This window comes from Callorhinus ursinus, unplaced genomic scaffold (assembly GCF_003265705.2).
Source record: "Callorhinus ursinus isolate GAN/ISIS: 27379988/994484 unplaced genomic scaffold, GSC_fseal_2.0 scaffold12, whole genome shotgun sequence".
Lineage (NCBI taxonomy): Eukaryota > Metazoa > Chordata > Mammalia > Carnivora > Otariidae > Callorhinus > Callorhinus ursinus.
Window position 1 is genome coordinate 58,488,094 of NW_027397074.1, and position 17,571 is coordinate 58,505,664.

At 40.9% G+C, this 17,571-nt stretch overlaps 1 protein-coding gene across 2 annotated transcripts in view; it reads left to right on the plus strand.

The window, feature by feature from the left end:
- Positions 1 to 16,861, plus strand: part of MET (MET proto-oncogene, receptor tyrosine kinase) — a 112,741-nt gene extending 95,880 nt beyond the window's left edge. For both annotated transcript variants that reach the window (XM_073899103.1, XM_025873211.2), the window contains 5 exons: positions 1,566 to 1,747; positions 4,316 to 4,425; positions 5,624 to 5,789; positions 14,404 to 14,540; positions 14,649 to 16,861. In XM_073899103.1, coding sequence (XP_073755204.1) covers positions 1,566 to 1,747; positions 4,316 to 4,425; positions 5,624 to 5,789; positions 14,404 to 14,540; positions 14,649 to 14,859 — 806 coding nt within the window. In that variant the 3' untranslated portion in view covers positions 14,860 to 16,861. The remainder of the gene's footprint in view (positions 1 to 1,565; positions 1,748 to 4,315; positions 4,426 to 5,623; positions 5,790 to 14,403; positions 14,541 to 14,648) is intronic.
- The last annotated feature ends 710 nt before the right edge of the window (positions 16,862 to 17,571 follow it).

Consider the following 17,571-nt stretch of genomic DNA (forward strand, 5'->3'; position numbering starts at 1 on the left):
ATGGAAACTATTGGAGGCATGTTGGCACATACAGTAGTAATGACTCATTTTACCCAAAGAAATTACTGTAATTATTTTTTTTACCGCAACTTTCATTAAAAAGACTTAAAAATGAAATAAGACAAACAGGAGAAAAATATGCCAGCAGGAACTGAAAAATCATAAGTACGGCAATATCTCATTTATCTGCATTTTTGGGGGGAATAAGGTATTCTACATAAATGAACTTCCTAAACAAGTGATACTTACCCCCTTTCAATGCTAGAATTTTTTTTTTAATTTTAGATGTTATTGAGGCAATCTTGGTTAAATGGAATGTATACTCTGTTTAAGAAACAGGGGATGCTTTCAGATATTAACTAAGATTATTAATGACCTGGAGCCATAATTAAGACATACATCTTGTGCAACCCAATGTACTTGTCATACTAGAGTTTTCCTGGCGCCACCTTTGCTGACAGTTTTCACATGCCAAGTCAGTGTGCTTGCCTTTTCTACCCATATTGCTAAATTTCTGCTTATAATTTGCAGTAGCCTGAAAAGTGTTAACCGACTATATTACAAATTTTTATCAGAATAAGCTATTAATGCACAAGTGAAAGGTTTTCTTCTAAGATAAGTTATTGCCAGAGTATTTCAACCTTTTTAACATAAGTCCCCATGCTGAGCAGTGTTCTATATGGTTGATTTTGTTGGAAGTCTGACCACAATGTAATTAAAGGGACAGTTTATATGAAACCTAAATACAAACAGTGAAGGATTAAGAATGACTGTCAGTAAATCTGCCTCACAAGATGGCACCACTGCTCATTGTACTCAGAACAATCCTAACAGCAAGAAATCCTTATCTGTCCCTGGTGCGCATTAATCTCTATTCCATTCACATAATCTCTATTCCATCCACATGAGGAGTTTCAGGTGTCAGAATGTATTGCATTGTAAAAAAAAAAATATCATCACCGACACTGATACCAGTCAGATTAATAAATTAAAGGTCATTAACCTTTCGTCAATGCTGACTAGTGTCAGGCCCTCAGGATCTCTATCTGGACATGATTAGAAACTGTTATACCAGAAAAGTCTACTTAGATACCATATGACAACAGTTGGTCTTCAAACCCTCCTCTTCCAGGGATCAGAAAACTCTGGCCCAATGATTGTTCCATTGATAATTATCTGTGGCTGCTTTCGCACTCATTGGCAGAGTTGAGTATTTGCAACAGAGGCCATATGGCCCACAAAGCCAAAAAATATTTACTGTCTGGCCCTTTATAGAAGTTTGCCAACCCCTGCCCTAGACAGTCACTGCAGAAATGGACTGGCCTGCTTCCCTCTCCTTTTTCCGTATGAGACAAACTAACTGCTAGAGTTTGCGGGTGACTTGAAGGCACATTACAGGGTAACATCATTTACTCAAATGTATTATAAAAAAACACTGTGAGGATGGGATATCAGGACAAGATTCACCCGTGTGGTTTTACATTCCAAAACTCCCCCAATCTGAACTTGACAAAGTGTTTATTGGTCCATAATGACGTTAATGTCTCTACTGCTGGATTTCTCAGGAATCACTGACATAGGAGAAGTTTCCCAGTTTCTGACCGAGGGAATCATCATGAAAGATTTTAGTCATCCAAACGTTCTCTCGCTCTTGGGAATCTGCCTTCGAAGTGAGGGGTCTCCACTAGTGGTCCTACCATACATGAAACATGGAGATCTTCGAAATTTCATTAGAAATGAGACTCATGTAAGTATATTACCAAGCTTACTAACTGGTAAACTAACTGCCAGCCAGACAGTCTTACAAAAGTTCCTGTTTTGAACCTTTTTAAAAGCATTTAGTTAAAGAAGCACATGTAAAATTTTTGCACCATTCAGGTATATAGAGCTTGATTCAATTCACTTGTACTCAAGATCCCCTATCCTGGTGGGAAGATAGTGGTACTAGAAAGGTTTCCCAGGGGCAATGATACTTACCTGTCCTGCAAGCTGCCTTGATCTACCATCCCTCTGATATGTATATTTAATCATCTTTGAGCCCCTACCATGTGCCAGAAACAGCAAAGCACAGAGGCAGAATGAGGATCAGCCCACATGGAGTTTTAACTCTAGAAGGCAAACACTGAAGAATTAATTACAAATGAGTCCCTTAGTATTCTTCAAACTTACCACCCACTCTCCTAACTCAGGACCTGTGCATTTGCTGTTCCATCTGCCTGGAACACTTTCCCCAACGTAGCCACATATGTCACTTCTCATCAGCTTCAGCTTTTTGCCCTAATGTCATCTGTTTTGTTTCTTAAATTCCTCATATGAGTAAAATCATATGGTATTTATCTTTCTCTGACTTATTTCACTTAGCATAACATACTCTAGCTCCATCCACATAATGCAAATGGCAAGATTTCATTCTTTTGAGGCTGAGTAATACTCCCCTGTATATATATATACCACTTCTTTATCCATTCATCAGTCAATGGATGTTTGGGCTCTTTCCATAATTTGGCTATTGTTGAGAATGCTGCTGTAAACATCAGGGTGCATGTACCCCTTCAAATCTGTATTTTTGTATCTTTTGGATAAATACCTAGTATTGCAATTGCTGGGTCATAGGGTAGTTCTATTTTTAACTTTTTGAGGAACCTCCATACTGTTTTCCACAGTGGCTGCACCAGTTTGCATTCCCACCAACAGTGTAAGAGGGTTCCCTTTTTTTCACATCCTCACCAATATCTGTTTCCACTATTGTTAATTTTAGCTGTTCCAACAGCTGTGAAGTGGGATCTCATTGTAGTTTTGATTTGTATTTCCCTGATGATGAGTGATGTTGAGCATGTTTTCATATGTCTGTTAGCCATTTGTATGTCTTCTCTGGAAAAAATGTCTATTCATGTCTTCTGCCCATTTCTTAACTGAATTATTTCTTTTTGGGATATTGAGTTTGGTAAGTTCTTTATAGATTTTGGATACTAGCCCTTTATCCAATTTGTCACTTGCAAATATCTTCTCCCATTCCATTGGTTGCCTTTTAGTTTTGTTGATTGTTTCCTTTGCTCTGCAGAAGCTCTTTATCTTGATGAAGTCCCAGTAGTTCATTTTTGCTTTTGTTTCCCTTGCCTCCGGATATGTATCAGTAAGAAGTTGCTACAGCCAAAGTCAAAGAGGTTGCTGCCTATATTCTCCTCTAGGATTTTGATGGTTTCCTGTCTCACATTTAGGTCCATTTTGAATTTATTTTTGTGTATGGTATAAGAAAGTGGTCCAGTTTCATTCTTCTGCATGTGGCTGTCCAGTTTTCCCAACACCATTTGTTGAAGAGACTGTCTTTCTTCCATTGGGTATTCTTTCCTGCTTTGTCGAAGATTGGTTGGACCATATAGCTCTGGGTCCATTTCTGAGTTTTCTATTCTGTTCCATTGATCTATGTGTCTGTTTTTGTGCTAGTACCATACTGTCTTGATGACTACAATTTTGTAATATAGCTTGAAGTCCAGAATCATGATGCCTCCAGCTTTGCTTTTCTTTTTCAAAATTGCTGTGGCTATTTGGAGTCTTTTGTGGTTCCATACAAATTTTAGGTTAACCATGTTATTTCTAATGCTCTGACTTCTGGTTCCTTGATGACCTTGGAGGGCCTGCCCTTCCCAGAGCTAGCAAATTCCCAGAGATACTAAACAATTTAACTTCCTTCTTTCATAAGCAAACCAACCAACCCAGAGCCCATACCCCAATCACCTCCTTTAAAGAACTCTCACACTCTGAGACACTATCCACCTGCTGTAATCACTTCAGGGCCAGGTACTAGACAACTGCAGATAATCCCTACACCCCAGAACCTGCTGATATTATTCAAACTAGCCAATCCTAAATCTGCTTACTCCTGCCTCAGAAACCACAAAACAAGCTCTTTCCTATGTTTTCCTCTTGCTCCCTCTGCCTCCTAGACCAACCCTGGTGCTTCCATGTGTGGGCGTGCCCCCTCCCCTTGGGAATTGTAACTAGCTATCTTTTCAATGGCAGTGGTCTTCCATCTGTTGGCCCCACCATACCAGAATAATTTTAAAACACTTGAATTTCCCCATCTGGAAAATGGAATCCACCCTACAGAAGTGTATAAGGATTAGCCACAATTCACAAAGGCATCTAGCCTGGTGCTTTGCAAATAATAAATACCTAATAAATGATTGCTGTCATCAACAAGGGACAAGTTACTGTTTGAAACAAGATAATTCTTATAAACATTTCAGAATTCTGAGATCATAGCTAGATCATTAGATGCTTAGCTTAATGCATTTTCAATTCTCTTTGATTGCAGAACCCAACTGTAAAAGATCTTATTGGCTTTGGTCTTCAAGTAGCCAAAGGCATGAAATATCTTGCAAGCAAAAAGTTTGTCCACAGAGACTTGGCTGCAAGAAACTGTATGTAAGTATAAGAATCTGTGTGCCCACAGTCGAAATTAAGTGACAAAGAGGAATCCGTTTCCCACTGTTGAAGACGAGTGAGGATGTGTGCTCTTCTTATGCAAAAGTCCTTTATTTCTGTCACAGTTTTAAATCGATATGTAAGCACTGGGGAGGTAGGCAGGGCTTTCAGGCTTTATCAGATGGAGAATTTAAAAGGAATTCTCCAGAGGGGGTCTTAAACAGCTGTTGTGTGCTTTTGCTTTTCTTCTCCCTTCCCACCAGTAGCCCCCAATGTTGTGGTTTCACACTGCATTAGTGTTTGGGAGGGAGAATTTGATCTTCAGCATTTCACAGTTGAAAGGAGAGCACTGGTAACACAAATACCAGCATATTGCAACTTCCTAAGACTGGATTTGAAGTCAGCCTGCAGAAGCCCTACCAAAAATGGTATTGGGGAATGAATATACAAAGAGCTTTATTTGTGTCTGGCTGCCTGAGCTGTATAATTCAACAGTCAACAGTTTGTAATGGATTCACTGCTTTCCTCACATAGCACTGATGCATGACTTATGGTATGTGTGAATGAGAGAGCTGTGCTATTAATTTCCTACCTTGGTTTGGGTCAATGTAACAACATAAAAGCCAGCTTAAACAAAGGATGCATGGCCTCAGATAGCGGAAATTGGTTTTTGTTGAGCCTTGCTGGTTTTGTTAGAGGCTTTACTCGGTATCCTATTTCTCTGTTACCTCAGTGATGGGATATATGAGTTTTATGTAATAACCTGGCCCATCTGAAAAAGAAAAGGTAGAATAACAGTCCTCTATCATATCTCCCCCACACAGCTGAGCATTACTAGTAAAATAACAAACAGAGATCTGTGATTGCTTGGGGTAGTCAGTTGGCATACTTGATTTAGCAACAAAGGAAAGCTAGGAAGGGAACCAACCTTATTACCATTAACGCAAAAGGGGTTTTCTTATGCCACATCATTCATTGATCTCTTTCGTTGACCTGTTGAATTTGTAATATAAATGGCGAGCTTTTTTATTCAAGAATTCCACTGTAATTTAGCGTTAATCAGTAGAGGCCAGATGAAGCCCATTCTGCAGAAGTTACGGATTTCAGATATGAAGTCCTTGTTCTGACCTGTAGATATTTAGCATCACTGTAAATTATTCTGTTTCAGCCACCAGTAATAATTTTGTCCTTTCCGTAGGCTGGATGAGAAATTCACTGTCAAGGTTGCTGATTTTGGTCTTGCCAGAGACATGTATGATAAAGAATACTATAGTGTACACAACAAAACAGGTGCCAAGCTGCCCGTGAAGTGGATGGCTTTAGAAAGTCTGCAAACTCAGAAGTTTACCACCAAGTCAGATGTGGTAATGTACTAATCATCCCTGACCTTCTCCTCTTTTACTTTCATACCCAACATTCTTAGTAGTTTTATGTCTATTTTATTTTTTCAAAAAAGGAAACCTTCAACACCACTAATTTCAATTACTTCGTAAGTGTAAATGACCTTGATTGTCTAACCCATAGTTTTCATAAATTCATTCATTTATCAAAAACATTTGTCTAGGGCGCCTGGGTGGCTCAGATGGTTAAGCGTCTGCCTTCGGCTCAGGTCATGATCCCAGCGTCCTGGGATCGAGTCCCGCATGCTTCTCCCTCTGCTTCTCTCTCTCTCCCCGTCTGTCTCTCATGAATAAATAAATAAAATCTTTAAAAAAAAAAAAAACATTTGTCTAGCAGGGCACCATCCTAGGTCCTTAGGAAATCCCAGAGCTGAACCAGGCCTGAACTCTGTCCTCCAGGAACTTTGGCTCAGCAGAGAAGAGAAGGCATATCCATGAATAACTGTCACACAGAGTAGACTGGGATTAGTCCAGCCACTCATCGCAAAAGGGCAGCTGAATTCCCCCTCAAGAAATCTGAAAGCTATACCTGAGACAGGCCTAGCAGTGAGGGCATTATCCCTGCATCCAGCTAGAAACATGCCCTTCTTGGTGCCTGGCTGGCTCAGTCGGTAGAGCATGTGACTCTTAATCTCAGGGTCGGGTGGTGAGTTCAAGCCTCATGTTGGGCGTGCAACCTCCTTAAAAAAAAAAAAAAATCTAGAAATGTGTCCTTCTTTATCTACAAAGGTCATCCTCTCATCGAACAAGCTTCAAAAGTGCACTGAGTCCTGAGGGTGGGAGAGACACTCACCTGAGCAGCCAGATTCCTCACTTCCCTTCCACCTGGGGGAGGAGGTGGTGCTTGGTATAGGCCTTAAAGGAGGATAGAAAGGGCAGTGAAATAAATACCAATCCAGGTGAGGCCAAGGGGCAGGAAAGTATATGCATCTTTAAAGTTCTAAGGAAACAGGAAGCAGTGGATGATGTGGCAAAAATAGAAGGCACACAGGGAAGTTCTGAGGATAAACTGGGAAAAATATATTCATCCTAGATCATAGAGGTTCTTGGAAAGCTAACTAGGGAGTCTGGAATTTCTTCTCTGGCCATGTGGAAACATTAAAGTGTAATCAGATAACACTACAGTCTTTATTCTGTAACAGAGAATATTCTTTATTCTGTTGTGAGAGGAGTAGATGCAGGAAGATGAAGTTTGAGGTGGAACTTGAAATAATACAGAAACTGTAGAACAGAAAAGAGATGGAAGGAAAGGCATCTCAGAGGTAATAACAATATTTAACAAGAAATTGATAAAAGTCAAAGATGAGCAAAATTATATGCTAGTGCAGTAACACATACATGAAGCAAAGGAGTAAAAGCTGGCTGAGGAGGAAAAATGCCAGTTGAGGCTTGAACATACGGAGTTTGACTTGGGAGTAAGTCATCCAGGCAGAAAGGTCCACCAGGCATTTGGAAATGTGGATCTGCAGCTTGTACAACCTTGTTAGTTATTTTATTCAACTCGGGCTGCCATAACAAAATACCACAGACTGGGTGGCTTAAACAATAGACATTTATTTCTCACAGTTCTAGAGGCTTCAAGTGTGAGATCAGGGTGCCAGCATGGTTGGGTTCCGGCGAGAGCTCTCTTCCTGGCGTGCACTGTGTCCTCATGCAGGAGAAAGAGCAAGAGTAAGCTCCCAGGTGTCTCCTCTCATGAGGGTACCAATGCCATCAGGGGGGGCTCCACCTTTATCTAAATTAATTACCTCCCAGAGGCCCCACCTCCTAAAACCATCATACTGGGAATTAGAGTTTCAACATATGAATAGGGGTAGAGGGTCCGCAGTTCAGTCCATAGCAGAGGTCAAGGGTAGAAACAGATTTTTTTAGAGTCCAAAAACAATTAGGAGAACCTACACATAGGAAATGAGGGAGAAGAGCAGAGAGGTAGGAGACCTTGGAGAAGAGGCTGTCATGAGAGCAAGAGGAAGAGAAAGGTTCAGAAAGAAATGGGGTATGGTCATCAGGGTCCACTGCTACTCAGTACACAAAAACAGTCTTGAAAGCTGAGTGATTTGAATGATTTGGGGGTCTAGAGTGGGCTGAGGAGCCTGGGTGTTGAATGGGATAGAGAGTACTCCTACTCTATTTGCACGTAGTAAGTCAAGAGGACTGTGATGTGTAGAGGTAGAGAAACATGAATTTTCAGTCCTTGAAGGTAACAACTGAAAAGGGAAAAAATGTAAACTGGCGACATCAGGAAACAAGGTAGGCAAAAAATAATATTAATGGAGGGCATAGACTTCAAAAGAGAAAGGGTTGGGCGCCTGGGTGGCTCAGTTGGTTGAGCGACTGCCTTCGGCTCAGGTCATGATCCTGGAGTCCTGGGATCGAGTCCCACATCGGGCTTCCTGCTCAGCGGGGAGTCTGCTTCTCCCTCTGACCCTCTTCCCTTCATGCTTTCTACCTCTCATTCTCTCTCTCTCTCAAATAAATAAATAAAATCTTAAAAAAAAAAAAAGAGGGTTAGCAGCTATTGAGAGATGACAGGGGACAGGGATCTGAGTATGGCATTGGGAAGCAAGCAGTCATCTGCCCTCCTCCTTGTGAGTCAGCAGGTTTCAAAGACACTGTGGTCTTCGAGTGAAAGCAGAGTTTCAGTTTCTGAGGAAGGTGGGGAGACATTAAAGACTAAGCTGAGAGTGACTGGGAGTTTTTAATAAATGTGTTACAGGACATGGTGGAGGGATGGGACTTTGGGGTGGATAAGATTAATAAGAGGATGTAATAGTACATGATAGAGTGTAATGCCTGTGATTTTGATCCTGAAAGAGATGAAAGAAATGAGTGCTGAAGAGGTAGGCTGGGAAGATGTTAGTGATGGTGGCAGGTGAAGGCATAAGGTAGGGAGAATTTACCTGTCCTCAAAGAGCATACATTCCATCCAGACTGTTAGTCTGCCATTAAGAACCAGACCAACTCTTACAACTCAGTAAGACAAAATAACTCAATTTTATTTGAATAGACCTTTTACCAAAGAGATATATGAATAGCTAGCAATAAGTACATGGAAGCATGTGCCCACACAAAGACTTGTACATGAATGTTCACAGCAGTATTATTCATAATAGGAAAAAAACCAGGAGCAATCCCAATGTCCATCAACTGGTGAATGGATAAGCAAAACATGTCATTTCTATACTATGGAATAATACCATTCAGCACTATAAGGGAACTACTTGCTAATGCCTGCTACAACATGGATAATCCTCAGAAATATTAGGTCCAGCAAAAGAAGACAGACTCAGAAAGACTGTATATTGAATGATTCAATTTATATGAAATTTCTGGAAAGAAGGCAAAACTACAGAGACAAAAAAATAGATCAGTGGTTGCCTGGGACTGAGGGCAGGAGCAAAGATTAAAACAGACATGGAGAACTTTCTGGGATATTAGAATTGATCTAAAAACTGAATTGTGGGGCTGCCTTGGTGGCTCAGTCAGTTAAGCAGCCAACTCTTGGTTTTAGCTCAGGTCATGACCTCAGGGTCATGAGATCCAGCCCCACCTCAGGCTCCATGCTCAGCGGGGAGCCTGCTTGAAATTCTCTCCTTCTCCCTCTGCTCCTCCCCCTGCTGTGTGTGTGCGTGTGCATTTGCGCTCTCTCTCGCTCACTCTCTTGCTCACTCGCTCTCTAAAATAAATAAATAAATCTTTTAGGACATCTGGGTGGCTCAGTCGGTTAAACAGCTGCCTTCAGCTCAGGTCATGAGCCCAGCGTCCTGGGATCAAGTCCCGCACTGGGCTCCCTGCTCAGTGGGGAGCCTGCTTCTCCCTCCACCTGCTGCTCCCCCTGCTTGTGCTCTCTCTCTCTGTCAAATAAATAAATAAAATCTTTAAAAAAAAAAAATCTTAAAAAAAAAACTGAATAGAGGCACCTGGGTGGCTCAGTCATTGGGCGTCTACCTTCGGCTTAGGTCATGATCCCAGGGTCCTGGGATCGAGCCCCACATCGGGCTCCCTGCTCAGCAGGAAGCCTGCTTCTCCCTCTCCCACTCCCCCTGCTTGTGTTCCTGCTCTCGCTGTCTCTCTCTCTGTCAAATAAATAAAAATCTTTAAAATAAATAAATAAATACTGAATTGTGACAATCGCTGCACAAATAAATACACTAAACATCGTTGACTCACACTAAAAAATAGCAAGTTTTATGATACATTAATTATATCTCAGCAGAGCTTTTAAAACAAAACAAAAAAAAAGAACCTGATGAAATCTTGAATGTTCAAGACAAGAGTTGGGATTCTGAGCTTTTAGACAAACCCTCACACATGTTACTACCTCCACACACAGACACACAGCACAGAGGCCAACACTTCTCAGACAGCAACTGTCACTCCAATACTTGACTGGAAATTTACGTAAGCTTCCGTAGACACGAAGTGCTATGTCTCTCTCCCTCTCATTGAAAGATGCTGTATTGTACTACATAAAGGGTGAACATGTGTAATCCATAGGCAGTGCTGCTTTGGCAAATGGTTATTGACTGCATGGGTAAATTTGCATTAAGTTTAATTTCCAAGAGAGCACAATCTTTTGAATGTTGACATGGCACATTTCCAAAAGCATGTGATAAGCTTGTATGTAGAGACCTACCTACAAGCAAACACTTGCCTGCTTATAGAAAGGTCCACTTTCTCACAAATACCCAGATAGAGTTCAGCTAAAATCCGAAATTCTCTTGAAGCCCATTCAAACAAGATAGAAGTGTCACTCTGTTTGCAGTTTCTCATACCCAGTCTTATACAGTGTGTAGCACTTAGTACACGTGCTTCAATCAATGTCAGTATTGACTTCTCAGTTGTTCAACCAGCAGGCTCTTTCACCCTGCATCAGCACTTACCATTGTCCAACACCCACCCCTTCCTTCTCAAAATGTCCTCCTCCTTTGGTTTCTGAGACACTGTACCATCTGGTTTTCCTCTTGCTTCTGGGTTATGTTCTCTTTAGTTTTTGATGGCTTCTCTTCCTTCTCTCACATCCTACATGCAACTATCACTCAGGATATTTTTCGGTGGGGTGTGGAGGGAGGTCTTTATGTATCAACCTCCCTCAACAATTTCAACCATTCCCTTCCTGGATTGTTTTCATCAGCATCACAAAGTTACCATGTTCAAAGTCCAGGTCTTTCCCGCCAACTGTCAATTCCTCACTCCTTTATTTCTGTTAACGGCATCACCATTATGCAGTATACCAACTCTACCCTTTTTAACGTAAACTTCGTCAAGTTTTGAAGAATGCATACAGTTGTATGACCACCACAACTAGGATATAGAACAGTTCCATAAGCGAGGAAAATTTCCTTGTGCCCTTTGTAGTCAACCCCTAGCCTATCCTAGGACCTAGAAAGCACTGGTCTCTTTCGTGTCTCTACAGTTTTACCTTTTCTAGGTGTCATATAAATGGAGTCCTACAGTAAATAGCCTTTGAGTCTGTCTCCTTTCACTTAGCATAATGCATTTGAGAGTTATCCGTGTTGTATTAGTAGTATCAATGTATCTAGATGATCTAGAGATTCCTCAGATGAGCTCACTGCTGGTGCTCAGGTATTCAGAAGGGCTGGACCATGCACACACTAAACGTGAATGGCACAGCTCTCCTGTCTAGAAACTAAAACTGACCTCTTTCCATCATTCCTGATGCACAGGCATGTGCACCTGCCTCTCCCTTTCTTCCTTTCTCCCCCCTTCTCTTCCCTTCCTCCCTCCCTTCCTCTTTTCCTCTTTCTCCTCCTCTTCCTTCTTCCTCTCCTTCCTACTCCCTGCCCTCGCCCCCAGCCTCTCTCTTCTAGGTCGGCCTCATTCTCCTCCTTCACTGCCCCTCTCCCCACCGCCTTGTCAGTCCCAGTCCATTCCGGGGAGTTTGGAAAGTAGGCAGTACTGTGCTTTCCCTGGAAGCTGCCTCCCTCTCACCGCTTCTATCCCCTGAGTGCTCCAACCCTCCTCTGATCCCCAGCCATTGCCCAAGTCCTATAATTCCTCAGAAATTTCCCCAGCTCTGCCCCCATTTTTGTGAATTTGCCTCCAGACCAACCTATAGCCTAGGCTGTGGGTTAGGAGACCAAATCACAGACAAGTAATCAGCCTCTCAAAACTTTGTTTTCCTCATCCTTAAAGCATCTACAAAATCAGTTACATTACAGGGTTGTTATAAGAATTAAATAAAATAATCTTTTTTTAAAGGACTGTTCCTGGCTTATTGTATGATATATACTCTTTGGGATATATATACCCTAGTTTGACTGTTCAGTTTCATTGGACTCCATGTTGCCAAGATGCAGTAGCACCCCTCACCTGTTCTTGTTCAGAAACCACCCCCCCAGCTGGTCTTCTTATGTGAATGGGCTTCTCCTGTTTGTCTAAAGAGTAGTGTTTACAGGTGCATCTCCTCGAGCTCAACTGCAGGTCTCATCCATTTCAGCTTCACCCACTTTCAACACTCAAAAACCCCCACAGCATGGTCTCGTTTCAACCTTATCTATCCCTTCTCTGCTTCATCTACTCCGTACATCAAGCAGAGTGACCTATTGTTCTTATATGGTTCAAAAAAACATGGGGTGCCTGGGTGGCTCAGTTGGTTAAGCGACTGCCTTCGGCTCAGGTCATGATCCTGGAGTCCCGGGATCGAGTCCCACATCGGGCTCTCTGCTCAGCAGGGAGTCTGCTTCTCCCTCTGACCCTCTTCCCTCTTGTGCTCTCTGTCTCTCATTCTCTCTCTCTCAAATAAATAAAAAAAATCTTTTAAAAAAAAAAAAAAAAAAAAACACACAAGGACGCTCACCGCTGGGCCGGTTCCCTCCATCCAGAGTACTCTTCCTGCCCTCACATTCTGTGTACCTGGGAAACAAATGCCCCCCATTCTTCCAAATCTACTTTACTGTCGCTTTCTTCCGGAAGCCTTTCTCAGGACCCCACTATTATCTCTTTGACTTTTCACAGCATTTGTACCTCTTTTCCATTATTGCTCTATATTAGTTATTCTGTCTTACTGTTCTGTGTGACAGTTTGTTGTGTAATACTCTTAATCCTGTTAAATCCACCTTAGGCCCATCCAGTAACTTGGACGGGAGCCTACTTGTGCACCAAGTGTCAGTAGATACTTGTTAAATTGATTTAAACTTTAATGCAAATTCTGGAACTTAAAGGCTAACACAGTGAAGTTGTCAGAAGTGACTCAAGATTTTCAGTCTTTGGAAACTTCAATTTTGAGAGGCTGCAGGGGACTGCAAAGTTATCTAGTTCCCACCTAAGAGAGTGTTTTCTCTCTTTAGATCAAGGCAGTCAGTGGCCTAGGTAAAGGGCTCTTGCACTTGGGCAAATGAAAGCACCATTAACGGAGATTTGTATCAGCAACTACAGTATCTACCTAGTTTCTTCCGGACTGTGGCAGTGTACAGAAAGACATGCTTTATTCTCCTGGCTGAACGCTACAAGATGCAGTTGCTTCTCAATGTTCTGTTTTCCTGCTCTGCCTATCTGGTCTGTGTTCTCCTTTCCCTCCAAACCTCCTTTTTTCTAGGGCCTCATTTCAACCCCCATATGCTTCTTAGTCTGTGAGTGGCCTAGATGTGTTGCTAAGGAAGAGCTGATTTCCAGGGTCTTTGGCCAGCGGTGACCCACACAAGCCGAATTACTCTCTTTGTGTCATCTCACCTTGGCACACGTCCAGGGGGAGATAATATGTATGACCTAGTGTGTTCCAAGTAGCTTTAAATCAAGAAATTGCATATTTAGTGCAGTTTAGTAGACCAAGAAAGACCTGAGAGTCAAGAACTCTTAAATGTTTATCCCCGTGTGAATTCAGATTTATTGGGGGAATTTCTAGCAGGTCACTTAACCTCTCTTTGTCCCTACAGTATTCCTACAAAGTACTGATACAGCTGTTTTATATCAATCTTGTACTTTAACATTTTTAAATTACATTTATTTTATTGAAATTAGTTTTCAATGGAGAACCTTCTTGCCTAGCAGTTTTATCACTTCTGATTTTTAATATGGATTTCTACTTACACTAACTTAGAGTTTGCCTTTTAACATTAACAGAGAGATGTGGTTACATTTCTTTTTTGTTTCTTTGGGTTTTTTGTTTCTGGTTACATTTCTTAAAGAGTATTTACATTCATTCAGAAATCTAACAAATTTAAATCTTGGAAAGCTTCCTTTATCTTCTTCTTTTATGAATAATATAAAATTGTAGTGAAACTGTTAGAAAAGGGAAGGATAGAAACATGTTGATGCTTTGACCCTATAAGAACCTGGAAACCATACTGTACTAACTGTAGATGACATCTTAATCATCATATGGACTTCAGATATTCTTTTTAAAAACTTTACATTTATTTATAATCTAAACTTTATCCAATTTTGGTGTAATCATAAAATGTATAGCTTATTAATTGCCTTTAAGGAAATTTTTGCCCCAATGAGCATTAGTATTGAATATGCCAAGCCAAATTTAGTTATCAAGACCTACTGATCACCTTTCATGTTCATACGGTCACAGTCCTCACCTGGATTCTCCCTTCCATTGTTTGCCTAGTGGTCCTTTGGCGTCCTCCTCTGGGAACTGATGACAAGAGGAGCACCACCTTACCCTGACGTCAACACCTTTGATATAACAGTTTACTTGTTGCAAGGCAGAAGGCTCCTACAACCCGAATACTGCCCAGATCCCTTGTAAGTAGGAATTTCAACAGAATCTTCTGTCATTCCTATATTCTTTACTTTTACCAAAATGCTTGCCTTCATAATGTCTCTCATAGCATTTCTTCCTTTTTGAAATAGATATGAAGTGATGCTCAAATGCTGGCACCCTAAAGCTGAACTGCGCCCATCTTTTTCTGAACTGGTCTCCAGGATATCAGCAATATTCTCTACTTTCATTGGGGAGCACTACGTCCATGTGAACGCTACTTATGTGAATGTCAAATGTGTTGCTCCATACCCTTCTCTGTTGTCATCACAAGATAACATTGATGGCGAGGGGGACACATGACGGATGGATAACTCACCAGCCCCCTTCTGAGAAACATCAAAACTTTCCAAACAACAGGCTACGTTTCATTCAATTTTTTTTTCACTGCCTGGCCATTGAAAGGGCACCAGATATTTTTTGCTTTTGCCAAGATTGCACTATTATAGGACTTTATATTGCTATTTAAAATGACTGGATTCTAAGGAATTTCTCAGCAGACAGAGCATCAGAGCCAGAAGCTTTGTCCCATAGGCCAGTGACCAACAGCAACCCCACAGCTGTGATGATGCTCCTTTGCATTCAGGCCAAAACCTGAATTCTAGGTTGAAATTTTTAAAAATCAGGATCCTACATGATTTCATATGAGGAACGGAGGCAATGAATTTTGAGGACTTCTTGATCACAGAAAATTCAGAAGAAATGGTAAAGTCCTGGACAGATGTGGCCCCAGTACCAAGCCATTCATTTAGACTTAAAGTGGTTCAGAGAACTTCCATGTGCTGTATGGTCACTAAAGTTTTTTATTACTGATGTTGTCATTTGCCCATTAGGCAAACATTCCCTTTTAAATTTTTGTATCACATTCCTTTTCATGGAGAAAAATCCATAGACAATGCAGTGAACATTTCAAAATGGCAGGACATGAAATGTGTTTATAAATTAATAGGTATATTTACATATTGTACATAGATGACATTAAGAAGGTTCTCATAAAATAGCTTAGTCACAATGAAATAATTAGTTGTCATTTAGAAATCAACTGAGAATGATACTATTCTAATGATTGTGGACATTTAGATGGTTTGTCTTTTTGTTTTGTTTTGTTTTTTTATGACGACTCTGAAAATAAAACAAGTGATTTGGGATAAGTGTTTTTAAAGGTAACTCAGCATGTTGTTAAAGCAGAATACATCTGACTAAAAGGTTCATTGGTTCCTGTCATGGCTCATTTAGGGCAAAGAAAGGATCGATGGACTGGAAATATTAGCCTCTTTCTCAGGTGGCAGCTTCCCACCCCACAAATAATTGGAGGTAATAAAACTTTCTGGGAGTCCAGTTTTTCATTAGAACATGCTTTGTGGGAAGCAAAACATATTTTACAGGGAAATAAAAGCAACTGAGAGTTCTGGCCATTTCACCTGGATGAACAGTTGTTCTGGGCAGGACTTTTGTAATGTTTTGTTCTGTGGGATTTTGTGCTTACTACTGTATAGTGCATGTGGCACAGGATACTCTGTTTTTGTCAATGTAAACATTTAAAGTATTATATTTTTATAAAAATGTTTATTTTTAATGATATAAGAAAACTTTTGTTAGGCCACAAAAATACTGCACTGTGAACATTTCAGAAAAGGTATGTCAGACTTGGATTAGTAAAAGCATAGTTCTCAATGGCTGTAAATAGTGATAAGGAAATGTACTGATTGCCAGTAAACCCCACCCTCATTACATCACCAGGACTTGAAGCCAAGGGTTAACACAGCAAAGCTATAAAGAGGGTGTGTTACACTGAAGCCCAATAGTAGAGCTGGGCTGATGTTGCAAGAGAGTGATTACAACCTACACTCTTTGACAATAGTGGAATTTACCAGAAGACACAAGGAATTGTATGGTAGAGACATATTCCAATTTAAATGTTGTTTCAGAAGACTAAAGAGTGATACTAATGCACAAATATTGCAAATGGGTAACCAAAAAAACTCTGCAGAAACAAATATCTCTACTAATATCCAGAGATGAATGCATCAACAACAGAAAGAGCTTGTGGAAACAACCCATCAAGAAGACTACACACCTGTATATATGCTTGAGAAAGCTGCAATGTGAAAATCATGTTTGCTATTTATAAACATGTCCTTAGGTTAATGTGTCTGGACAGATTGTGACAGTAAGTGGTTCCTCTAAGAATTAGATACTTGTCACTGCCTATACCTGCAGTTGAGCTGAATGGTACTTTGTATGTTAATAGTTGTTGTTTTGATAAATCATACAATTAAAATAATGTATCAGCTTGTTACTGAGAGTTGGTTATTGCTAGTCATGCTTGATTACCTATTCCATTTACATAATGACAGAGGAAGCCTAAGATTGATTCCATCTGGCTGCATCAAGACCATCCATATATGAGAACCTTAGTTAATTCCTCGGCAGCTAAAGGAATTTGCATCCTTGAATCTCAGGAATTCTCTAAGAGTGGTTTGCCCCGAGTTGCCAAATTACCCACATTTCTCTTTCAACTGCTAGAGCACCTGTCTCCTCCTTTTAGCATGATGCTCTTCTCCAACAAGCTGCAGCCTTGGACCAGAAGCTATAACAATAAAGCTGAAAATCCCTAATTGGCAGAGAAATATCTAGTTGGGTGTTGGAGGAGAGAGGCCTTCTTAGCCCCTTAAAACTACTCTATCTACAAAGGTTACCAACATTCAGGAGCCCCCAGCTACTAGAGAACATACCTTCAGGTTATCTCTGTGAATATTCTTGGAATGGTAAGGGAATGCAGAGGTGATATTTCAGTCATTTAAAAATCATGCAGCGGGGCGCCTGGGTGGCTCAGTCATTAAGCGTCTGCCTACAGCTCAGGTCATGATCCCAGGGTCCTGGGATTGAGCCCCGCATTGGGCTCTCTGCTCGGCGGGAAGCCTGCTTCTCCCTCTCCCACTCCCCCTGCTTGTGTTCCCTCTCTCGCTGTGTCTCTCTCTGTCAAATAAATAAAATCTTAAAAAAAAAAAATCA